Source organism: Chelonia mydas, chromosome 2 (genome assembly GCF_015237465.2).
Source record: "Chelonia mydas isolate rCheMyd1 chromosome 2, rCheMyd1.pri.v2, whole genome shotgun sequence".
Lineage (NCBI taxonomy): Eukaryota > Metazoa > Chordata > Testudines > Cheloniidae > Chelonia > Chelonia mydas.
This window is the reverse complement of record NC_057850.1, coordinates 120904517-120931260: the sequence shown is the minus strand read 5'-3', so window position 1 is coordinate 120931260 and position 26744 is coordinate 120904517. Positions and strand designations below refer to the sequence as shown.

At 41.5% G+C, this 26744-nt stretch overlaps 1 protein-coding gene across 5 annotated transcripts in view; it reads right to left on the bottom strand.

Annotated features, from left to right (window-relative positions):
- The window catches only part of DROSHA (drosha ribonuclease III), a 104707-nt gene that overhangs the window by 26930 nt on the left and 51033 nt on the right, over nt 1-26744 (bottom strand). For 3 of the 5 annotated variants that reach the window (XR_005224429.2, XM_027829014.3, XM_007066715.4), the window contains exons 17-22: nt 26454-26561; nt 23950-24088; nt 22726-22786; nt 19369-19428; nt 15121-15220; nt 9838-9940 (exon numbers count right to left, since the gene is read on the bottom strand). Coding sequence is in view for 4 of the 5 variants with exons in the window: in XM_027829014.3 (XP_027684815.2) it covers nt 9838-9940; nt 15121-15220; nt 19369-19428; nt 22726-22786; nt 23950-24088; nt 26454-26561 (571 nt within the window). In the remaining variant the exon portion in view is untranslated. The remainder of the gene's footprint in view (nt 1-9837; nt 9941-15120; nt 15221-19368; nt 19429-22725; nt 22787-23949; nt 24089-26453; nt 26562-26744) is intronic. The other 2 variants (XM_043540219.1, XM_043540220.1) reach the window with 1 other exon arrangement.

The following is a 26744-nucleotide window of genomic DNA, read 5'->3' as shown; positions in this document are numbered from 1 at the left end:
ATGGGTGAAAGGAAAGAGATCCAGTGGGAAAATGCCCAAGAAAAACAGTAGCAGCTAACTGAAGGAGTTAAAGAAAGGAGTGTGAGACTGCTGTTCACAGGGTCCCTGGCTGGGACCCAGAGTAGTGGGTAAGACCAGGTCCCCGCACCAACCACTGGAGAAGTGTCCTAAGCCCCAAGAAGAGGATAAGGTATGTTTAGAAGCTGAAGCAAAGAGCTGGAATGGGGCTGAAGACCCTGATATGGCCAGACTGTCTCATGGTTACCCCTCTGGAAGGGGACTGAACTTGAGTGATGACCTGGCTGGAGAGGTGGGGCAGTGAGAACTAGTGAAGACAAAGAGTCTCCAGGGGAAAAGTCCTATAACAGGCCAGGGAAGGACTTAAAGTTAGCCCAGAAAGGGCTCAAACTGAAACCAGAGACAGGGCTGTAAACACTAATAAAGGCATAGCAATAGTCCTTGTTGGACCTTTGTTACCCCAGCAGGGTTTCATTCGTGCATCATGTGTGGCTTGGCTGGAGGACTGAGCCACTGAAGTCCTGTCTAGTGAGGTCAGCAGTTGACAGGGTGCCAGGAGCGGAGACAAAGTGCAGGATTGCACCCAGCTTACAGGAGGCATTGACCAGAGGTGAGTGCCTCATCACATATGGCAACCTAAAAAACAACATTAAAGATGGACGTCCAGGATTGTCATTCATTCTATGGCTTCCGACGACATGGAATGAATCAAGGCTGTGCCCCCGGAGAATGATCTTAGAGGGCAGTGGTTCACTAGACGTTCCATGGTTTGGATGCCTTCTCCATATTCACATATAGGGGCTGTCCTTCACTTTCCATCTGTTTAGTAGGTAGTTTCAATAGCGAGTGGGTTCTGATGTGGTTTGCTGTGATCCATATCTTAAGTAGCATGGTGAAGCCAGGTAGTTGGTGCTGAGGTTCCTCTGAGACCTCTTCTACTCGGTGCCCCAAGAACTCAGTTTGTCTCTAGTTTCACCACCTAGGTTCCTTTATACAGCAAAGCTAAGCTGAGTTGATCAGACTCAAATATAGGGGATGGGCATAGGGTATAGCACACATCCAAACTTACACAGAAAAACTTTTCCTTATACATTTTTACCAACATTAACAACACATTGCGACCAGTGTCCCAGTGGGGGCCAGCTGAGGTTACCCAATTAGGGTGAACTGCAACAAATGGGGAAGTCAATCCCCAAAGCTGGTGGATATTTTAACACTTAGATTTACCAAGCCAGCACAAAAGAGCTTCTTTATTACCTCACTGGTTACTCAGAAGTCCAAACAACACCGTTCCTTTAAAGTAACCCAGCCTCAGGCCTCCATCCAGGTACCCAAGTCAAATATGAAGATCTCTGACAATCTCATTTCATCATATAAAAGAAAAGGTTCTACCAATCCCAAAGGATCGGACACATTACCTCCCAGGTTATTGAATATTCCAGATCTTACCCAAATACACGCTTATAGACAATTTTTATTAACTAAACTAAAATTTATTAAAAAAGAAAGAGAGAGAGTATGGTTAAAAGATCAATATACATACAGACATGAGTTCAATTCTTGAGGTTCAGATACATAGATATGGTGAGCTTTGTAAAGCTTTGCAAAGAGCTCTTTTAGAATTTAGTTCATAGGTCATAATCCAATATCCAATATCATATTCCGGGCGGACCAGTCAGCACTAGGATCATGCTTCAATGCTGGGGAAGCTTAAGCCACCTCAGCGCTTGCCCTGCCCCCTTCACCAAGGCCCTGCCTCTGCCCCGCCCCTTCTCCGAGACCCCGCCTCCGCTCATTCCATACCCCCTCCCTCTGTTGCTGGCTCTCCCCCACCCTCACTAAGTTTTACCAGGCTGGGGCAGGCAGGGGGTTGGGGGGCAGGGAGAGAGTTTGGGTGTGTGTGGGGGGGTGCAGGCTCTTGGAGGGAGTTTGGATGCGGGCTTTGGGCTGGAGCAGGAGGCTGGGGTGCGGGAGGGATGCTGGCTCTGGCCGGGCAGTGCTTACCTTGGGCAGCCCCTGAAAGCGACCTGCACATCCCTCTGGCAGCGGTTCCTAGGTGGAGGGAGCAGGGGGAGCAAGGGGTATCTGCATGCTGCCCCTGCAGCTCCCATTGGCTGCAGTTCCTGGCCAATGAGAGCTGTGGAGTTGATGCTCGGGGCAGGGGCAGCGCGCAGAGCCCCCCCGCATATCTCCCCAGGGACATGCTGGACACTTCCCGGAGCGGTGTGGGGCCAGGGCAGGTAGGAAGCCTGCCTTAGCTCCACTGCACCTCCGGACTTTTACCGTGCAGGAGGCGCTGGGAGGAGCAGTTGAGGGAGGGAGGGGGAGGAGTTGACCAACCGGGCCCGCAGACTCCCTGGGGCCCCCAGGGGTCCAAAGACCCCAGTTTAAGAAATGCTGCCCTAAAGGATACGTCTTGGCACTATCACTCTTTAATATTTATATCAGCTAAATGCCTTCGACAGTGAGACAAAATATACCCGTGTTCACATTGTATACACTATTGTAATAATATTTGTACAAGATATGCCTTTTGAGCTATCATTTAAAATCTCAATTTGCTGATCCATAATATCAAGGCAAAGTGCATGTAGTAGCGTTATATGAGAAGTTATAAACATAAGCTGAGATAATGACTAAAAATAGATTTTCCAGACAAGTCTGGGGAGTAGCCAAGCCAGTTCCTAAGAGACAAAGGTGTAAACAAGGCTGATGGACCATTACCTGCTAAATGGCCATTCTTTGGGAGGACAGGGGGCAGGGGCAAAAAAATCCACATTTTAGCAAAGAAACAGTATGGAGTTCCCTTCCACACAGACTGCCTGCTGCCTTGCTCCCAGCTGGAAATGCTTGTCAAAGAGGAGACGGGACTATAAAAAGAAGGGGCAAACACCCCAAGACACTCCTCTCTCTCTCTCCCTGCCCATTGTATTCACTGCACCTGAAAAGACAAAGGAAGCAGCCGCTGCACCCTGGGGGGGGGCCCTGACCTAAAAAGTTTGGTCAGTAAGACTTCTGGAAGCATGCGGTGAAAGAATTTTTCTTTGAATCTAATGTAGATCAAGTTAGGCACCAGTAAACGTTTTATCTTTATTTTCTTGTAACCATTTCTGACTTTGACGCCTCATTACTTGTACACACTTAAAATCTCTCTTTGTGGTTAATACAACTTTTTTTATTGTTTTATCTAATCCAGTACACTCAAGTGGAAGTGTCTGGATAACTCCACTGGGGGTAACAAGTTGTGTGCATGTTATTCCCTTAAAGGAATAACGGACTTAATATATTTGTACTATCTAGGAGTGGGCGGGGCAGTACAGGACATATGTTTCTGGGGGGAAATTGAAGACTAGGCGTGTGTTGGGGTCACCCTGTGGTAAACTTTAAGGTGTGGCTGGCTGGCTACAGCACACACAGACATAGCTGGGAGTGACCGACATGCTGGAGGCTATTTGTGAGACGTCCAGATAGCAACAAGGCTTTGTCAAGGGCAACCCAGGTTACAAGGCAGAGGTGACACAGCTACTCATTGGTCTGGATTGTACCGTTACGTCACACCCAGTCATGGAACTTTGGATATGTAGATGACCTTGTGATCGCATCCAAGTGAGCACTTCTACCTAAGCGGAATCCATCCTCCCAGATCTGAAAAAGCTGGAGGAGGGCGATAGGTTATGGCGACTCAGACCAAACCCTTGGAAAAACAGCTACGTCTGTTTTTTCCACCAGAGCAACAAATTTGAATGTTACCTTCTGGAACACCAAACTCAGGCACAAAGATTTCCTTAAATATCTTGGTGTGATTCTGGATCATAGCCTCACATACCGCCAACATCTGACTAAGACCACCGCCAAGCAGGAGCAATATAATTCACAAAGCTAGGTGGGATCAGTTGGGGCACAGACACTCAAATCTAGCTGAAAGCCACCTTGGCCCTCGTCTTCTCAGCAGCTGAATGGTGCATGCCAGCATGAGCAGGTAAAGTACATACAAAGCCTGTCAACATGCAGTTGAACACTTATGAGAATTGTCACAGGATTGCTGAAGTCAACAACAATGGTCTGGGTTCTTGTCCTCTCATATATTTATCTTACCACCATCCCTTCGGAGAGAAACAGCAAAAATACAAAAATATGACTGTGTGATAATGCACCCAGACTACAGAGAAATGACGAACTAATAGTACCACTAATAATATTGGTAGTAATTTGTATTATGGAGCACCTGGCATTGGCCACTGTCGGAAGACAGGATACTGGGTTATATGGATCTTTGTTTTGACCCACTATAGCCATTCTTATTTTCTTTTCTTTTTCTTCCCCTTTCATATAGGCTTTAATGACACTAAAAAATGCCAAAGTTAACTTTTGAGGTCTTGACTTGTCAACCTTAGTAATGTTCTTTTAATGTTTTGTGTGTGATATTTCCTAAGTTTTCAAAAAGGAAAACAGAAATTCCATCATGTGGCATCATATTGAGACCTACATGGATCATCAGCAGGGTTGCAGCCTTTATATCCACTGCACAGAACTCTGCCACTTAGACCCCTTATACCCTCCAGTCTATCTTGCCACCCAGACAAACTTAACTTTGTGATAAAAGGTTATTTAAACCTAAAATCACAGCACATTAGATTGCTCCCAGTCCCAAGAAACCAGTAATTCACCCCAGATCAATTGGTACTCTAAGACAATGCTGGCAGACAATTCTATAGTAAACTAACTAACGGTTTATTAGCTAAGAAAAAAAGAATGAGAGTTATTGAGAGGTTAAAGTAGGTAAAATATAACAACAGCTAAATCACATTTTATAACTCCAAATGGTGGCAGCGATGTAATAAACTGCCAGTTTCTCAAAAGTCCTTCAGAGCTACCCAGAATAACTCGGGGGATCTCTGTCTTCTCATTCAGATATTCTGCCCTATTAGAATTCTAACAGTCCAGAGATGATGGATCATTTCTTGTATCCATATTTATAGCTCTTTCACACAGAAAGCCAGCTGACAGTGTCTTTCCCCACATGGGCTTTTCCTTTGAGTGAGGAAGGCACTTAGACTTTTGACCTCTGATCATATATATAATGGCCACTTGCTGTGAAATTATTAGGTCCTTCATTAGCATTTCACAAGATTTCTTTGATAGTTACATGAGTATTTACCATGTAAATGTTTGCTATTAAATTATGACAGGAATGGATAAGTGAAAATAATATGGGTAACAGTCCACTAGTTTTCATGAAGTTTAAACATCTGAGTACACACTTATTTGATCTATACAAGGGAACTGACCTGAATACACTCTAGCATGATATGGCCAGCCAGCATCACAGGGATCACAAAGGCATATCCCTGACACAAAAGCCACCTCCTGGCAAATTTTTAGTCCCTTTTCCAAAGTATGGGGCAACTAGAGCTGTTCAAGAAAAGGTCACCAGAATTTTTAACATGGACAAAATAATGTATCTTCCTAAGCATTGTGCTCAGAAACAGCTCAACGGTTTTGGATGAAATTTTCCCCCCAAAATCAGCCTGAGGCATGGAAAATGTCAGCCCAAACAGTTAGTTTGGTAAAGTTTATAAACATCTGAAAACAAGGTCTTATAATGGGAAGTGTCGGGTAATCTTAAGAAAGGCCTCACCTACCATAAATATATTACTCATAAATACACACAATAGATAAACAGCAATCTCCACTAGCTTCTAATTCAGCACTGTGAGTAGCATAACCCATTTCTGTAATGTCCCCAATTACTGTATGAAATGATTACTGTGGAGTTCACCCATAAATTTTATTTTACTTCACTGCTTGTTCATTTTATTTTTATGCTTTCCATGTCTTTTGTGCAGTTACCACCTTTTATACATAAATTAAACTTTATTATTATACTTCATACATTTGAATTTTCAATAAATCTGAACTGTTGGATTTTATTTTATTGTGAGTGCATGTGTGTGAGTATGTATGTACATAAACATTGTGACAAAGCTCTGTCCTTGTCTGCATGGGTCCCGCGTTTTCTGGCGGATTTTGCTAGCCTCAGAGGCTCACTGTGACCCTCCACATAACCCTTCTCTCTCTAGAGACAAGGGTCACAGTCTACTGAGTCATTTTCATCATAAGCCAGCAAGGGAGGTGAGGAGAAGCTATCCTCCCTTGCACAGTCTCTGTTGTCTCCCAGTCTCAGTGATTAATCAGGGTGGGGGCAAAGGGGGGAGCCCAGGCCTGCCCTCTACTCCAGGCTCCAGCCCAGGGACCCTAATAGTATCAGCTATGGTAGCTGACCTTTTAGAAACATGACACATACAATTCCCTGGGCTACTTCCCCACAGCAGCCCCCACTTCCTCAAGCTCCACTTCACCCTTACCTCAGAGCCTCCTTCCTTGTGCCTGATATGGTTTGTACTGCTCAGTTTCTCCAACAGCGCAACTTCCTCCCACAGCTCCTGACATACACACCCACCTGACTGACTGGGAGGCTTTTAACTAGTTTCAGCCAGTCCCTGATTGGCTTCAGGTGTCCCAATCAACCTAGCATTCTCCCTGCCTTCTGGAAAGTTCTTAATTGGCCCCAGGTGTCTTAATTGACCTGGAGCAGCTGCCATTTAACTTATCCTGGTACCAGGGATTTGTTTAGCCTAAAGCTAATATATCAAAGCCCTGGCTGGGGTGATTTAGTTGGGGATTGGTCCTGCTTTGAGCAGGGGGTTGGACTAGATGACCTCCTGAGGTCCCTTCCAACCCTGATATTCTATGATTCTATCTCCCACTATTTTTCTATAGCCATCTGGCCTTGCCCCGTCACAACATACACACACACACATATATTTATATACAAAAATGTATTTATATTAATATTTTGTTTGTTCTGTCCAGATATAAAGATGAATTATTTAAAAAACCCCACTATGTACAGTAAAACTTGCCTATAACTTGGAATACACTGCACACCAATTTTCATTTGCCTGCCAACTTGTTTTCTGTGCTTTGGTTGATAACAGCAGATGACACTGGGATTTTCTCTCTTCACTGATACTTGCTACCCAGTGCAGTCAGTCATCTATCAAGATTTTAGGGCCCTCCAGCTGACTTGATGCTGGTTCCTCTTTCAGCTGGAAGAGCTTTGGTAGCATGCTATACTTTCCTATACTGCCTTGGCTGAATTCTCAAGGTTTGTCTTTGAAGAAAAAACAAACAAAAAACCAACCAACCAACCAAAAAAACCCTAAAATCATAGAATCATAGAATATCAGGGTTGGAAGGGACCCCAGAAGGTCATCTAGTCCAACCCCCTGCTCGAAGCAGGACCAAGTCCCAGTTAAATCATCCCAGCCAGGGCTTTGTCAAGCCTGACCTTAAAAACCTCTAAGGAAGGAGATTCTACCACCTCCCTAGGTAACGCATTCCAGTGTTTCACCACCCTCTTAGTGAAAAAGTTTTTCCTAATATCCAATCTAAACCTCCCCCATTGCAACTTGAGACCATTACTCCTCGTTCTGTCATCTGCTACCATTGAGAACAGTCTAGAGCCATCCTCTTTGGAACCCCCTTTCAGGTAGTTGAAAGCAGCTATCAAATCCCCCCTCATTCTTCTCTTCTGCAGACTAAACAATCCCAGCTCCCTCAGCCTCTCCTCATAAGTCATGTGCTCTAGACCCCTAATCATTTTTGTTGCCCTTCGCTGGACTCTCTCCAATTTATCCACATCCTTCTTGTAGTGTGGGGCCCAAAACTGGACACAGTACTCCAGATGAGGCCTCACCAGTGTCGAATAGAGGGGAACGATCACGTCCCTCGATCTGCTCGCTATGCCCCTACTTATACATCCCAAAATGCCATTGGCCTTCTTGGCAACAAGGGCACACTGCTGACTCATATCCAGCTTCTCGTCCACTGTCACCCCTAGGTCCTTTTCCGCAGAACTGCTGCCTAGCCATTCGGTCCCTAGTCTGTAGCGGTGCATTGGATTCTTCCATCCTAAGTGCAGGACCCTGCACTTATCCTTATTGAACCTCATCAGATTTCTTTTGGCCCAAACCTCCAATTTGTCTAGGTCCTTCTGTATCCTATCCCTCCCCTCCAGCGTATCTACCACTCCTCCCAGTTTAGTATCATCCGCAAATTTGCTGAGAGTGCAATCCACACCATCCTCCAGATCATTTATGAAGATATTGAACAAAACCGGCCCCAGGACCGACCCCTGGGGCACTCCACTTGACACCGGCTGCCAACTAGACATGGAGCCATTGATCACTACCCGTTGAGCCCGACAATCTAGCCAGCTTTCTACCCACCTTATAGTGCATTCATCCAGCCCATACTTCCTTAACTTGCTGACAAGAATACTGTGGGAGACCGTGTCAAAAGCTTTGCTAAAGTCAAGAAACAATACATCCACTGCTTTCCCTTCATCCACAGAACCAGTAATCTCATCATAAAAGGCGATTAGATTAGTCAGGCATGACCTTCCCTTGGTGAATCCATGCTGACTGTTCCTGATCACTTTCCTCTCATGTAAGTGCTTCAGGATTGATTCTTTGAGGACCTGCTCCAAGATTTTTCCAGGGACTGAGGTGAGGCTGACTGGCCTGTAGTTCCCAGGATCCTCCTTCTTCCCTTTTTTAAAGATTGGCACTACATTAGCCTTTTTCCAGTCATCCGGGACTTCCCCCGTTCGCCACGAGTTTTCAAAGATAATGGCCAAGGGCTCTGCAATCACAGCAGCCAATTCCTTCAGCACTCTCGGATGCAACTCGTCCGGCCCCATGGACTTGTGCACGTCCAGCTTTTCTAAATCATCGTGGCAGATGTCTGTGCTGGTTTATCCAAGTCTCACAAATTAGCGGGCAACGGAAAATGTGTATGACTTGGTTCAAACTGTCTGCAAAATCTGGATAGCAGTCAGAACAGGCAAATACTCAGGATTAGGAACAGTCTAGAGAGACATGCTCACTGGAGAGTAGAGGAGGAAGCAAAAGTGCAGTTATAGTAAACTTCCTTTCACAGTTAAATTATTCTATGAACATTTTTACTTCATTGTGAGAGATTCCACAGATTTGCGGGTACATGCAGCTTCACTTTGAAGCCCTAAACTTCCACCTGCCTGTTTCTTTACAGAAGCCCAATGTTAATTAGTGGAGTTCACATGGCATTCAGTACCAAAGTGTGTATCATGCATAAGTTAAAGGATCTGGGGACTAGAACCCGGGTCTGCAGAGCCTGAGACAACTGCTATTCCTACAGTACCACTGGGAGGCCACGCTAAGGCATAGCGAGGGAGCACTGTGGAGAGTACGCACTGCAAGAAGTACTGCTCAAGAGACAGAGTGACGACCCTCTGATTGGCCAACTGCCCTATTTAACCCCAGAGGTTGCCCGGGCAATCAGACATCAGCCTGCTGCAATGCCAGACTTCCCTTGATTTCCAGTCTCTGACTCCAGCCTGTCTCTGACCCCGACTCTTGCCTCCTGAGTCCAGCCTGCTACTCCCTCTGATCTCCAGTCTCCAACCCCAGCCTCACTCTTCCTTACAGTCCACCTCTTGTGTTTCTTCCAACTCCAGATCAGTGACTACTGTCCCTGGTGTGCAGACCTCCACCCAGCTGTGACCGCTAGGCTAGACTGCCTGCGCCCTGGTCTCTTCTAAGAAGAGGTGGAGTTGTAAAGCTTCAGGGCTATATATGTAAGTAAAAAAAGGTCAATATTTCATTAAGAAGGTTAGAAACCAATGTTTTTCATAGTCCTACTGCATACAAGATAATATTATGGATAATATATGTAACATGCACACATAAATACATACAGAGTAGGCACATACTTTACCTATTAAGGCTTCAAAACAGTTGGCCATCGCATGACGTAGATCCGATTCCCTACAAAGGTCAGGTCCATGAGCATAAAGCATAAACCGATCCAGTTCCAGCTTCTACAAATACCAACACAATATGTGAAAAGTGGAAACAGTTGACCATTTGCACTATAAAAATACAAGCATTCAGGTTATATACGTTATTGTGGAACAACTCACTTTGATGAAATTGAAAAGCAGTCTTCCAGCTAACAATGGTGCATAATTAGTCCTCAAATATAAAACTAGACTATTCTATTGTAGCTTACTATGTAAACAATTAAAGTTTGATATTGAACTCTTGACACAACTATCCAGGATAAAGAAAAATAGTAAAACCAAGGGTGGAAGGAAAGCTATAGGGAGCCATGGTAGTACTGACCTCTGTGGATGAGTTTGATGGGGGAAAAGAGGTAAGAGCTAATCCTGTCTCATGTTTGACTGATGCCACAGTAGTATAATTTCATGATGTTTTTCCCTAAAGAAGTGGGGGAATTAAAGATGGGGAGAAAGATTTCACCAAAGAGAAGAGGAATAAAGTTAGAGAGAAGTAACCTCGGTGGCCAGAATCCAATAAAAATCCATCTCCTTCCTGAAGCAGGCCTACCGCAGCAACACGTGGCAGTAGCAAATGCCTCTAGCCTGTGGAACAGTTAATCATAGAATATGAGGGCTGGAAAGGACCTCAGGAGGTCATCTAGTCCACCCCCTGCTCAAAGCAGGACCAATCCCCAATTTTTGCCCCAGATCCCTAAATGGCCCCCTCAAGTATTGAACTCACAACCCTGGGTTTAGCAGGCCAATGCTCAAACCACTGAGCTATCTCTCCCCCCACAGGGCCACATGGCTTTCTTTTTTCCCCAAATGTGCAATATTCACATCAGTCTGTTTTATAATCTATAGCAGTGGTTCTCAAACTAGGGGCGCCGCTTGTTCAGGGAAAACCCCTGGCGGGCCGGGCCGGTTTGTTTACCTGCCACGTCTGCAGGTTTGGCTGATCGCAGCTCCCACTGGCCGTGGTTTGCCATTCCAGGCCAAAGGGGGCTGCAGAAAGTGGCGCGGGCCGAGGGACGTGCTGGCAGCCCTTCCCACAGCCCCCATTGGCTTGGAGCAGTGAACCACGGCCAGTGGGAGCCACGATCGGCCGAACCTGCGGATGCGGCAGATAAACAAACTGGCCTGGCCCACCAGGGGCTTTCCCTGAACAAGGGCGCCCCTAGTTTAAGAACCACTGATCTACAGGACTGCTTGCCTATATATACAGATACTGAGTCACATGTATCTTGTGATATATGATCATTCGGATATGGAAATGCCCATAAGAGTTACTAGGTTTCCTTTTACATAGTCATGAGATGTTAAGAGTAACAAGAAGGGTTTCTTCAGGTATGTTGGCAACAAGAAGAAAGCCAAGGAAAGTGTGGGCCCCTTACTGAATGAGGGAGGCAACCTAGTGACAGAGGATGTGGAAAAAGCTAATGAACTCTATGCTTTTTTTGCCTCTGTCTTCACGAACAAGGTCAGCTCCCAGACTGCTGCGCTGGGCAACACAGCATGGGGAGTAGGTGGCCAGCCTTCTGTGGAGAAAGAAGTGGTTAGGGACTATTTAGAAAAGCTGGATGTGCACAAGTCCATGGGGCCGGATGCGTTGATTCTATGATTCATCTTTTTGACACAAAGCCATTAAAGAAATTTTTGAAGACGAGAATCATAGAATATCAGGGTTGGAAAGGACCTCAGGAGGTCATCTAGTCCAACGCCCTGCTCAAAGCAGGACCAATCCCCAACTAAATCATCTCAGCCAGGGCTTTGTCAAGCCTGAGCTTAAAAACTTCTAAGGAAGGAGATTCCACCACCTCCCTAGGTAATGCATTCCAGTGTTTCACCACCCTCCTAGCGAAAAAGTTTTTCCTAATATCCAAGCTAAACCTCTCCCACTGCAACTTGAGACCATTACTCCTTGTTCTGTCCTCTTCTGCCACTGAGAATAGTCTAGAACCATCCTCTCTGGAACCACCTCTCAGGTAGTTGAAAGCAGCTATCAGATCCCCCCTCATTCTTCTCTTCCGCAGACTAAACAATTCCAGTTCCCTCAGCCTCTCCTCATAAGTCATGTGTTCCAGTCCCCTAATCATTTTTGTTGCCCTCCGCTGGACTCTCTCCAATTTTTCCACATCCTTCTTGTAGTGTGGGGCCCAAAACTGGACACAGTACTCCAGATGAGGCCTCACCAATGTCGAATAGAGGGGAACGATCACGTCCCTCGATCTGCTGGCAATGCCCCTACTTATACATCCCAAAATGCCACTGGCCTTCTCGGTAACAACGGCACACTTTTGACTCATATCCAGCTTCTCGTCCACTGTAACCCCTAGGTCCTTTTCTGCAGAACTGCTGCCTAGCCATTCGGTCCCTAGTCTGTAGCGGTGCATGGGATTCTTCTGTCCTAAGTGCAGGACTCTGCACTTGTCCTTGTTGAACCTCATCAGATTTCTTTTGGCCCAATCCTCTAATTTGTCTAGGTCCCTCTATATCCTCTGTATCCTATTCCTACCCTCCAGCGTATCTACCTCTCCTCCCAGTTTAGTGTCATCTGCAAACCTGCTGAGGGTGCAATCCACACCATCCTCCAGATCATCTGTGAAGATATTGAACAACAACAAAAAAAAAGATATTTGTGCATTTTGCAAAATGTGTATTAGAATAGGTTTTCCCCAAACTGGTGTAAGATTCCACAGACCAGCTTCTCATTAGTTTTCAACTGTATCCCCCTAGAGTGCATTTAATAGGTGAGGATGGAGAACTAAAACAGTTTAGAGATGTATGGTCTGAAATGCATTTCAATTTAAAAAAAAAAAGTGTGTTGAATTTTCGATAAAACCTATGTGCCATATAACAAAAAAGATATCACTTATATTACACTGCACTTTGTAAACTGAGGCAAGCTGCTCTGAAGAATCAACATCAAAATAAAATATTGTGGTTTACATTGAATTTAATCTTCTCAAAGGTTATTTTCTGCTTTTAGAGTCAACTCCAATTTTTCCAGCTTAATACTTTTTTGAATAAATTATTAATTTCAGATTTGATCAAGGTAGGTTGCCAATATCTTTTCTAAAACTGGATTATAAAGTAATTTGAGAGCAACAGAAATTGGTAGTTTGAATCCTAAAATTATGCAAACAATTTGGGTGCACCAATACCTAGAATAAAATAGGGTAGGTGGCCTACAGGTGCATCTAAAACAGTCTGCCAAAAACAAACAAACAAACAAACAAACAGACAAAGCAAACCTATCTTTGGCAAATCAAACGTGTCTCACTCTGAGCTACAGCAATGGTTGAAGGAGACTCCTAAAAGGAAAACCCAGGTGCTCTGTGTCTCCATATGTAGATACAGACTATAAGGTCTGGTCTACACTGGGGGGTGAGGCGGGAGAGGAGAGGTCGATCTAAGTTACGCAACTTCAGCTATGTGAATAACGTAGCTGAAGTCGATATACTTAGATCTACTCACCACGGTGTCTTCACTGCGGTGAGTTGACAGCTGAAGCTCCCCTGTTGACTCCGCCTGTGCCTCTCGCTCCGGCGGTGGAGTACCGGAGTCAACGGGAGAGTGCTTGGCAGTCGATTTATCGCGTCTAGACTAGAAGCGATAAATTGACCTTCCGGTGGATCGATCACTGCCCACGATCCTGCGGGTAATGTAGACAAGCCCTTAGAGAAGATGGGCCAGCTCAGCCAGAAGAAATATTCCCACATATTGGATCCTAAGAGAAATCCACAGAGGACTAGGGCAAGCCACAATACAGAAGAATCTACCTTGTATTATTCAACCATGACCTTTCCAGACAATTACAGACCAACATATACCGGAGATCTTACTTATCTTCTTTGAACTTAAGAAAGTTTGAAGCAGTGTGATGTTGTAGAGGGATATTTAAACTGGGTTCGGGGAGAAGGGGAGGGAAGGGATGATGGAAACAAAGCATCCCCCCAAAAATCAGGTACTTTTATATTTAATAAATAAAATATATTTACATTATAAAACATGCTATAAGATACAGAAGCAACTTTCTCAAAAGATGCCATAAATGTGGTAACATATTTAGAACATGGATATTTTTAAGAACATATGCACCATTTTCACACAGGATTTTAAATGATAAAGCGTGTTAAAGTGTCAGGTAGTTTAACAACAACATATTTATGAATGGAGCTTTGATTGAAAAGCTTTTCTGTAATCTGTACTGTCTTGGTCAGTATGTACTTAAAGAAGCCCTTTGGAAGAAAATTACTGGATTCATTCCTTGCCTCTCCATTCCTGACAGGAAATGAAGAGCACGAGGACAGGAAGTTAAATGCAAAATCTTTGACAATAATTCTGGACTTGATCATACATTTTTAAATTATTGGCTATGGAGAAAGAAGACTAAAAAGGGCATTTTGAAACCATAGGTAATATATTTAGAGTATCAATTTTGGGTGGTGTAATCTTAGTAAATCTTTGGCCTGCAATATTGTTGTTGTTACAGGAGGGAGGATGTTTCTTTTAAATCAAATGTAGTAAGATTTTCACTGTTAACAAACCCAAATTTGAACAACAGAATACCAAACCATCGTGAAAATGGTTTTAATTGGGTTTCTGTAGCATATTCCAATCTTAGTATCACAGAGAAAATTTTAAAAAATCCACCAAAAACGTATCACTCACAGAATCTAACAACAAGCTAAAGTTCATAGAATTTCTTGTATTTTTCCATTCTTTAATCTTATAATATTATTCTTTGCCAGAAGGCAGTAAACCTGAAAAGTGAATATCCAGGCTGGGAAATAATCAAACGGAGTTTTCTCACCTTTCTCCCCCTACGCTTTCTTGCTACATAAGCTGTACTATAGGTTCTTCTACAACTATCAAATTTGCTCTTCAATTATCCATTCACTACCTACATTCACTAGCTCCAGTGCAACAAACGGTTAAATATACGGAGGCCTTAATGACAGGAAGTCCGTATATTAGCTGAAGGAGTCACTCCTCCTGAATGCCCCCTCCATACCCCTCCCTCCCCTTATCAGATTCCAAATTTGGCTTCCTCAAAGTTTACCTGAAAAACTAATGACAGAGCTAGTGACCAAACTCAAATCCAAAACATAGTAAAGACACTGACAGGTGGACAGACAGACCAGTAACTAAGCCACCCACTGCCAGACATCATAGCTACAGAATTCCAGTAAAGAGAGAAAAATGCCTGTACATACCTTGGCCAGCATAGCAAGATGCTGATTCTGAACAATGGCAGTGCGATATGTAGCTAACCCCCCTTCCTCTAGGCTTGGAAACAGGTAGTACAAATGGACGCTGCAATGAAAAAGTTCAAATGGTCTCAACGCTGATACATTTGCTATTAGTGTCTATACCAATTAGTTGCTGTTCTGTGGGATGCTGACACCTCAACATGTTCTCTAATGGGTGACAAAGTTCCCTCTCCACAACAGAACTTCACCAGAGCTATGGTAAAAACTTGTTTGTTTGTTTTTAAACAGTATTGTGTAGATCATCTTTTTACTATTTAGCATACAATTTTTAACTACCTGAAATCACACATATTGTCACCTTCTCTGCAGAGTTCAATGGTACCTTGGACCTCTACAACAAAAGAATGCTGGGGCAAAACACTCAGTTAGAGCAGGCAGTCTTCAGGGTGAGGGAAAACAGCTTGATTCCAGACAGGCAAACACAGTAAGGAGACACCATTCAGTCAAATCTGGCCCAAGGTGTAGGGGGTTTTTAAAAATGCTTTTACAATACTATTTTTTTAAATTCCACTGAAAAGTTTGGGGTTTTGTTTGTTTGTTTTTAAAGGCAAACCTCTCCCTGAAGCTACTGCAAACCGAACATTGCAACAGCGTGCACAAGAGCCTGATGATAGTGAAACTGCATAGTAACTGGCTACGCAAAAGTGAAATCAACTACCCTATTTTTATCCAAGGTGACACATCTGGAAAAATATAATTAAGAGTATATATACTGAAAAATTAATCAGGAACAAACATAATGGACTTCCAAAAGGCCTTTATTAAAGTAGTTCATGAGGTAATTAAGGAATTAATTTAAGGAAATTAAGTACAATCATGGATTATAAATTGGCTAACAGTCTGTAGACGAAAGCAGGAATTAAATCGTCCATCCAAGATCTGCAAAAGTGACCAGTGATTTTGGGTGCCTTAGTTTACGGGAGCCCAATCTCAAAGACAATGAGGAGACAGGATCTTTAGAGAGAGTGTGCTCAGCATGCTCTGTAAAATTAACCCCCCTTGAGCGATCTCAAGATGGTCATGCAAAAATTAAAGTGTGACACACTGTACCTCAAAATAACACCCCGTACCTACATATTCACCATAGTTATATAACTATAATATGTTATGTACTAAGTATGCCCTGTGAGGTATCATTTGAAAAGCCAGGATTGTTGAACATTACTATCCTGTTGAATTGTATGTATTACCATTGTAATTAACGCCATGAAGTTTTGCATGTGTGTTACTGAAATACGTTGTGAGTTTGGGAGATGCCCATAGTTAGCCTTTCCGTGGCAACAAAGGAGCAACTAACACCTCCAAGACAGATTAACATCAGAACTAGTCAGCCATGTGTTGATGGCCTATCAAGGAGAGTCTACTCTCCCAGTGGACCCCTCCCAAAGACTCCTGAGAGAGCACATACAAGATGGAGGCTGTCTAACCCCTGTGACACAGCGAGGATCTTTCCAGCACCTGGAAGAGAGTATAAAATATGGGGGAATGACATTGCCACTTCGCCTCTCTCCTCCCCCATCTCAACACCTGGAAGCAAGAACGTTTGCAAGACAAAGGGAAACATCCTTGAACTGGGGAGAAGGGATGGTCCTAACTAGGCTTTCTAGTTAGTATGAATTATGAATTGAATTCTGCCTGCAACACCCAGTACGGTGAGGTAGAACTACTTGATTCAAATCTTGCTTAGTCTGATAAAGTTTAGGATTTAGACTGTGATTTTATCTTTTATTTCTTATGTAACCAACTCTGACCTTTATGCCAAACACTTATAATCACTTAAAATCTATCTTTCTGTAGTTAAACTTATTTTAATGTTTTATTTTTACCAGTTTGTCTAAGGTGCTTGAGGATTCTACTCAGACTACAAAGGCTGGGGCATGTCCACTACACTTTGAAGGAGTGGCAAACTAATTAATGAGCTTACACTGATCAAGAAGGTCTTGAGTGGTGTACATTCTGGGGTACAAAGCTGGAGCTGGGGGGATTTGCTGGTGTCTCCCTGTGTATAGTTCATGAGTGACTGTGAGAGCCTGCAAGTAACTCTGGGTGTGCCTTCAAAGGCTAATGGCTATGTGAGAGCAAAGCCTGAAGGGGCTGCTTGTCACTAGCAGAGCAGTATGAGAGGTACCCTGATACAGAGACTAAAAGGGGACACAGCAGTCTCACAGTCCAGGTTGTACGCCAGAGGGTATCACATAAGGTACCTAAAATCATTAGTCAGTTTTAAAAATCTGGGCCTCAATTTAACAAAAGGTTAACAGTGAGGTATCATAGGGGTCCATACAGTGACATTTCACATATTCATCAATGATCTCGAAAAGCGTGCAAAGAGCAAGATGGAAAAAATTGCAGATGACAAGAAATTATTTAAATCAGACAACAATAAAAACTGCTCAATTGTTTTCCTCAACTGGGGCAAAAGTTAGGTGAATGGGCTATACTATTGTTGAGATACTGACAAATGCAAGGTATCACATATTGGGAGGAATAATCTGAACTACTTGTTGCTGAGTTCTTGTAATTACGTCAAATTAAAAAAAATGTAAAAATGTAAAAAAGGATAAAGGATTATATAGATAACGAAAACTTTCAATTACTTTAGATCGGGTATTCTGGCCCACTGGATCACAGACACACACACTTGTTTGTATACAAGTATGCAATATATCTCTAGAGAGGAAGAGGGATTATTTCAGATCTCCTTCTAAAACATTTCTTTATTAGAGAATGGTAACAAACTAGACATCTAGAAGTTGCATATTTTAATGCACTACAGTAATAGCGTTTATGAGTGTGGTGTGGATCTCTCAGAAATGTCATTGTCGTTTCAGAGGTTAACACTGAAAACGAAGGATTTGTCTCCAATGTGGGGTAATGTGCTTTATGAGGGTGTGATTTCCAACGCATGCTCACATGTTTGACGTTAATTGGTCTATAGACCCTGCTGATGCACACTAAAGGGTCTCTAGTGCACTTTAACACAGTACTATTTTGAACAGCACTACGTTAAAGCGCGAATGCGCAAAACAATAATACACTTTAGAAATCATAACCCCATAAAACATGATACCCCATTGCATACACAAGCCCAAAATGTACACTGACATTTATATATAAATCCAAATATACAGGTTTGTAAGTCTCAGAGGATTGTGTACTACTAAACAGTAGTTTTTAAGCAGTAATACTAGGAATTTGTGTTCTATCACCAAAAAATTTACCTCCGCTTCCCTTCTAGAAAAGGCCACAGATTTTTAAAGTAAAGTAAAGAAATAGATATTGACAGACACGTGGCCCGTAATCCAGAGTAGCTGTTGGGTATCAGAGGATAGTTACAAAAGTGCAATTTTGTTATCCATAATACCATGAGCTTTTTTAAAAGCCTCCCCTTAAGCACACTGACTACTTCCCTCTTAAAAATGGACTGACAAGGGCTCTGGAAAAGGATTTAAAATCTTTCACATTGAATGCTGATGTTGCTGTTTGTCACAAATGGCACTTTTCACCAAGCTGGCTGCCACCTGCACTAGGCTGAGAAAGGCCAGTACTTTTGTAATTTTTCAGTATTTACTACTTTCAGAAGACTAGGTTTAGCAAAATGGGGTGTGATTTTTAATGAACTGTGAATTTTGTTTTGTGTTATTATTTTCAAATGGTTTGTACATGAATGTAAATATATTCTTGAAAGACAAGATGCAAGCTGTGCCCCTAAGGACTGAGGTTTAGAGAATAATCCCCCTAAAAAATTCTACACATTCAATATTGCTTGTAAACACCACTCTTGAGATTAGAAGGGAAGAGATCAAGGGAAGGCATGGAAACAAAATGACACATTTAAAAATAATCTCTCTCCTTTTTATAAATTGGTTATAAGCTCTAAAGTATTTGGCCCAAGACAAGTTGATCTCCTGCAGTCATGAGCAACTTCAAATACCATTTGACAGGACAGAGACATTAGCCTTTCATTTTGTAATCTTACTCTTCACAGCGCCAGCATTGTAAGAGGCTTGAAAAGAAGTATACGCAGATGTGCGGCTCTTAAAATCATTGCAAGGATACAGGCCAGCAAATACACCGACTATCCAAACCTACACATTTGAAAGTGTAATACAGTTGAATTTAAGGAAAAAATATACGATAGCTGACGAATGAGACACAATACAGAACTGTGTAGAAACATTCCACACTTACCTAGTTAAAAATTCCACCACAGCATCTCCCAAAAATTCTAAACGTTCATTGTGGTTAATCCTGAAAAAGTGTTTTGAGATTTATTGTCAGTAACCCCAATGAATTTTGGTTATTTGTACAGTAAAGTTTAATTCTTTTGGTGATCAGGAAGGGAAATGATCCTGCTACTTTTCTATTTTGCTACTTTCATCTCTGATATTGTAGCAAAGAACATGTGGGTTATCAAACTCAGAACTGATACCACAGGTCTTTGAATCTTCATAGATTCTTTATCAGCATTTAACAGGGAGAAAGGAAGCACAATTTCTGAATAGCGGTGTGTAATGGCATGCTGAGATCAGGCTTTTTAAAGACCAGGTGATTTAAAATAAATCACCAACCTTAGCTCTGTGCACTGCTGAGGAGATGTCTACAATAAACAAACACCTCCTGGACCTGATGACTCTACAATGGATTTGTTGGTGCATCTCCAACTCCATGGTAGTCTGTATATGCTTTTATTTTTCACAGTCCCTTTAATGTCAAAGACAAGTGTCCTCTGCCTCTTTTCTGAGATTTCCTTCAGGCTCGTAGGAGGACTTACTAGAACAGAAGAAGATACCTTCAAAGACTCTATCAAACTAATAAGAGCTATGTTCCCTTTCTTTTCCTCTCTTGGGGTCCTCCTATCTCTCTTGCTCTCATTTTTTTTATTGCTTCTATGAGTACTCTATCTTTTCTTTTTGTTTAAATTTTTTTTTCAAGCCCTCCCCCATTAACAGGTTTATTAATAGGTAAGGGACAGAAAGCTAGGCACTACCAATTGAGTAAGATAGGGAACTAGTCTCAGTACAGAATATCTCAAGCTGCAGCAAGCATTTATGCATGCTTAACTTTAAGCACGTGGAGTAGCCCTATTGATTTCATAGGTCATGTTTGCAGAATCGAGGCCTAAGACACTGGTGGTTTCTTTCCAGAGCTCCCTTTTCAAGTGTCTGATAGCATTTATTGCCATTTGCTCTTCCTCAAATTATTAAATCACTTATCTAACTTTTTAAAAAAACAGAACTTCAGTAGGGGTTCAAGCACCAAGTGCTATTTAAAAACAAAGTGTTAGTTATAGTATAACTTCTCTTTGTAGAGGCATAATGGCAAACAAATCTGAGAAGTATGGATTTTCCAGTCCATTCAGCGGAGATAGTACAATTATTGAGTGCTTTCTCCTTGTTTTTCTTTCCCTTTGGGAGAAGGAGTGAATTTTTGATGGATATTAGACTTATACTTGCAAATATTATTTTATAATTGGGAGTACAATACTGTAAATACACCAGAACTCAAAGAACAATCTAAAGGGACTAGAATGAATCTTTAAGCTCAGCCCTGAGTAGCAGCACCATCCCATGGGGAGCGTCACTCAGAATCACAATTCCTCCTCTGCTGCTCTCACCTTGCCCCAAAGCGGGATGGGGATTGGAATAATTTACAACAACCTTTTAGGTTGTATAGCGTCATGCACCCAGCATTCACCTCATCCATTTGTTCACAAGTGTTCCTGCTTCCTCAGCCCACACCCAGAGCTGTACTCTGGGAGAGTCTTACATGGCTGTGCATGGAGGTAGAATCACAGGAACGGAGGGCTGGCAGGGAACTCGAGAGGTCATCAAGTCCAGCCCCTACACTGAGGCAGGACCAAGTATACCTAGACCATCCTTGATGGGTGCTTGTCCAATCTGTTCTTAAAAACCTTCAATGATGGGGATCCCACAATCTCCCTATTCCAGATCCTACCTACTCTTACAGTTAGAATTTTTTTCCTAATATCTAACCTTAATCTCCCTTGCTGCAGAATATGCCCATTACTCCTTGGCCTACCTTTAGTGGACAAGGAGAACAATTGAATATCATTCTCTTTTTTAACAGCCCTGAACATATTTGCAGACTGTTATCAGGTCCCTCCTCAGTCTTCATTTCTCACGACTAAACATGCCCAGTTTGTTTTACTTTTTCTCATACGTCAGGTTTTCTAACCTTTTATCGTTTTTGTTGCTCTCCTCTGGACTCTCTCTAATTTGTCCACAGCTTTCCTAACGTGTGGTGCCCAGAATTGGACAGCACTGAGTAGAGTGGGACAATTACCTCCCACGTCTTACTTATGACACTCCTGTTAACACACCTCAGAGTGATATTAGCCTTTTTAGCAACTGCATCACATTGTTGATTTATATTCAATTTGTGATCCACTATAACCCCCAGATCTATTTCAGCAGTACCACCACGTAGACATTTATTCTCCATTTTGTAGTTGTGCACTTAATTTTTAAGTTTTCCTTCCCAAATGCAGTACTTTGCACTTGTCTTTATTGAATCTTGTTGATTTCAGACCAATTTTCTAATTCTCTAATAGATAGGATGACCCAAGTCTCTCTTACTCACTTTGGTTAGCCCCTCAGGACCAGGGCACCTAGAAGTGATTACAAAGCATGTCCTAAATGCAAATTTTAAGCAATACAAATGTAATTCATTTGCACAGAATTCTTAGTGACTTAGTTAACTATTGTACTTGTAATTATAATTATTATAATTGGTTATTAAGCTAAACAATTACTTTTGTAGTAAACATATTGTTCCGTGTTATTATATATATATTCATTTATATTGGGCCAAATTCTGTGTCACCCACGCTCATTTTGAGTGATACTTTACTTCATCAGTAGCCTTGTTGATTTCAATAGGACTATTCATGGAGTAAGATACTACTCACTGTGAGTAAGGGTGGCACAGAATCTAGTTCCTGATAATTTTTTAAGTACAGTGAAAAGTTTGTGCTATGCACATGCAGTAAAATAAATGTAGCATTTCGCTGTCCACCATTTGAGCTGTCCAAACAGAAGTATTAATGATTCTTTTAAGTTTTGTGGACTGAAGCAGATTTTCTTTAGGGGCTCTCTTAAATGTCTTGTTCACTGGATGCATTAAAGAACTGGTGCTTGGTTTTCTGTGCCTTTACAAAAGGATGTTTTTTGCCAAATGGTGGCTTTGCAAGTTCAGAGTAACACCCTTTTTAAAAGACTTTTTCTATTCACCGCTCTTACTGATCATCTTTTTCAAAAAAGCCACTTGATTTTATTAAAAAACCCAAAACAATATTTTTGGAGCAATTTTTCTTTGCTTGCACATGCATATAAATAAGTATATGCACTTACGCACTTACTTCCCAATAGTTAAAACTCAGCTGGCTGTTTTGTTACAAAGGCTTTTAAGACACTAGAGTTGAATTTTCATTTTTAGTTAACCTTCTAGGTCCAAGAAAAAGGCTGAACTACACACATTAGCACATAACCAAAATACTGAAAGCAAAGTCTTAGCTGCTTTCTTTACCTGGAAGGAGTAGGATCATCTTGCCCAAGGCGGGACATAATGTTTATCAAGGTGTTTATTCCTGTAAAAATAAACAATACTAAACAGTTATTAAAAATCACCACCAATTTCACTGAAGTAATTTCTTCAAACGTTACTTTGTATTTACCATGCAAAACTCTCACTCTGCATTTAAAAAACCATACAAACAAAAAATGCCATTGGGTCAGTCAGAAAGCAGAAACACCACAGATCCAGAGTTAAATTACAGCAGGGCATTTTTATTCAGGTATAATCCTTTTAGGGACTAATGGCTAGCTAATGGCTGCCCATAGGAAACTGCTTTTACATTCATGGAGCCCGATCGAAAGTCACAGAAAGGCCAGGCTCCAAAAGAGATGGACCCTCCCCCTGCCCCCAACGTTGTATGAACAACAGACAATTTGTATTACTGCAGTTGCCTGTATTTAAGGGAGAATGAAGTTGTGCAGCAGAGCCCACACATTTGACAGCTGCACTGCTTCCATGTTTCAGCAAGTATTTCATAGCAGTGTTACAAAGGGGTCTCATTAATGAGACTTCTTCATTTTTATAAAATATACTTCAATATACTTATTGCATTATGAAAATATCAATAGATACGCGTATCAAAAATATAACAAAGTATATTCTGTGATGTATTATCCTTGCTTATTTTGTCAGCTACTTGTTTGCTAATCTGTAAAATACAATCATTCAGAATAGATCTGCCAGTCATTTATTATTATTTTTTTAAAATTATTTGTATTACCATGTGCTCAAGCATTAGAAACTTCCACTAAAATTCTCTCCTAGAGATAATCTTCACTACAGTATTAGCTCAAGGTATAATCCTTGAGTGTTGCCCCTAATCTGACTCCCATGCACACACAAAACTCTCTAGCTCCAGGTAAATGGTGCTTTAAACTCAAGATAGCTGGCCCTCAAGGGCAGCAAGGCCGGTGAGTGTGTGTTAAAGCTCAAGTGTTATTGAAGCTCCAGCTAGTAGTGAAATATGGATGTAGCTACTTTGTACTGCTAACACAACTACTCATTGTGACCACTGTCACTCCAGCTAGGCTAACTTCACAGAGTTAACTTGAGCTAACGCAGCAGTGAAGACAAGCCCTCAGGAGAATATAGGCTGAACAGACATCAGTTAGGCGGCAGTTCTTCTTGGAGGCTAAGGATGGTGAGAGAGAAAACAATAATGGTGTAATTGCATACCCTTTTTTCTCATGTGCATGTGATGGACTTTTCGGTCTCCATACTTGGGCTGTCGAATCCCACAATTGGACAAGGAATTTCTTGCGTGGTCTGGATTCATTCCGAAGTTTAGGTGATGGCTTGGATGAGTCATGGCAAGCTAGAAAGAAGCACGTGCAAGTCAAAAACTGGGTTTATTTTTGAAAACGCTAAGAGCAAGGTTAGCTTGGTAGCTGCTAACAACAACTATTTCTCAGTCTGAAGACATGCTATGATGTGCTGTTAGCAATTAGTAACTCTGGTTCAAGCAATTAAAATGTAGCATGTACGATTTCAGATATGTTACAAAACACACCATTTATGCCTGATCACCACTTAAACTAATTAACTTGTAAAAGCTTTTTAAAGAAATAAATTAGTTTTTGAACGAAAAAAAAAGCAGAATTGTCAATTTGCCTTAAAATGCTTTGCTTGCTAACTTGCCTGAACTATGTTAAACAATATGAAGATTTGCTTAGTACAAAAAACATGAAATCTAATACTATTACTACATGGATGTATCTATATACTGCAATACCACCTCAAGCATTTGTAACTCAATACAAATATGTAAAGTATCAATAAGGAGAGCCTCGTCTTTTTTCGGTAAAAGACAGATGATCTAATTTTTGCTCACCAAAGGCCAGACTCTGCTACTCTTGCTCACAATGAATAGCCCTTTACTCTCATTGCCTTTGCTGGGACCCCTCTCAGAGCAACGTACTAGTGAAGGTGAATAGGAGTGGCAGACCTGAGCTCTATATTTAGTTTGTATTGTAAGCACTACCAGGAACTTGCATCTTTGCTGCTATCACTTTATAAATGGCAGCAGAAATGGGAGGTGTCAGTAGCAATTAATACAGCAAAGACAAAGACTTAGGCCCCAATCCTGCAAACACACATATGAGAATTGTTAGCAGCCCCATTGCGTTAAATGGGACTACTTACACGCAGAAAGTTATAAATGAAATTTGTGTAGGATTGGGGCCTTTGATGCCAAACAAAAAGCTTCTAAACAGCTCCTTTGTCCTCTTCGTTCAAACAAAGCTTATTTTAACTATTGTCAGACCAAATTGTTATTCAACTTACAGCATTTACTCCCAAATCCTTGTTAAATACCTAATTAATACTAACTACAGTTTGTCAAACCCATCCATCTAAAACACTTTACTCCTCTAAAATAGAACACACTAAAACTTATCAGAATAGTGAAACAAAAAAACATGGAACACCCCTCAGCCTCTCTTCTCTATCAGGTCTTTAAATGCATACTGTATGATGAAACATACATCATCACTGGGAGATTACATATTTGTATATTTGGCATCCTATGCAGTTATTTAAATGGTGAAATATAAATCTCACTAGGGACTCTCTCTCCTGGAACAAATTCTTAGCTATTCAATAAGCATGCAAAAGGATCAAGCCTAGATAAAGTGCCTCTGTGCATTCAGTGTGATTTATGTTGGTGCACCTTGTCTTATGCTTTCCCTCATTATTGATAACTTATTTGCTTTTTGCTTCAAGCATTCTGTCATGGCAGTTAGTAGGCTTTTCTGGCTGGATCTCTTTTTTTTTAAATAATCTTTAACTCTAAAACCCAGGCAATGTGAAAAAAAAACTGCTCATAATTAAGCATAGGACCCATCCTCTCTATTATTGAACTAATCCGGTTTGTACAAGGAGTACAAAGCATTTGAGAGCGTTTTTATAAATAATTCTTGATTCATTATATGTAAAAACAAAAACAAAGTGAACACCTATATTTTAGCAATTAAATTGGAAATTATATATAAAATACACTTTTTAGGTTGATAACACAGATCTACTTACTTATTTTTGCCCTTTCATTTAGATCTGCAATAGACGGTTTTTGCTGAGAGTCCCAGTGTGCAAAAATGCACTTGCACAACTGATTGATCATGCAATACAGACGTATTAAAACCCCAAAAGAAACACAACTTCTCTCTTTGAATTTGTAAATGTGAACATTTCAACAAACACCTGTACGTCTGAAGAGATATCTGTCTGTTCATAGCTTTGAACACAATGGATTCTTTATGAAATAATAAACTACAAAATAGTACAAGGCAAAATTTACAGACACATCTGCAGTATGACAATAAAGGAACGCACTAAGTAACAAAAATATAATCTTGCATTCGTATATAATGCTTTTCATCCTGCCGGATTCCATGATTTACAAACCACAAGCAGGGGAAACCTGATTTTACAGATTCTCACAGGACACCTGGAACCTTTTTAAGATCAGAGGTGCAAATAATCAGGTGCTTCCCAATATCAGCAATACAAATCATTTTTCCAGTTAGTGGGTTCAGCAGGATTTACACACGTAAGGCTAACTATCTTGGGGACGATGGTCGTGCATGCACCTCTCCCTCACCTTGCTCCACAGGAGCAGAGCTTCAGTCCTGCAGAACTCAAATGGCAAATTAGTATGTAATTTGTCTTTTGACATTTCTTACCTGTAGCAAGCACCGATCTTGAAAAGTGTAGCCTATCAACTTGTCCAAATGCATCAGACATTGATGGTAGCGAATATGGTGGGTGAGAACAGGAAGCATCATTGCATGCTAGGAAAAGAATTGCAATGAGGAAAACTATTCATTTACAAAACACAGGGAACCCAATCAAACACACAAAGAAGTTTAGCTTGTTATGACACTATGCATTCTACTTTATTTCTCAGTAAATCAAAACAAACTAAAAATAATAATGGACCTATGCCCGTCAATGAATATAACTAAATTAGAACC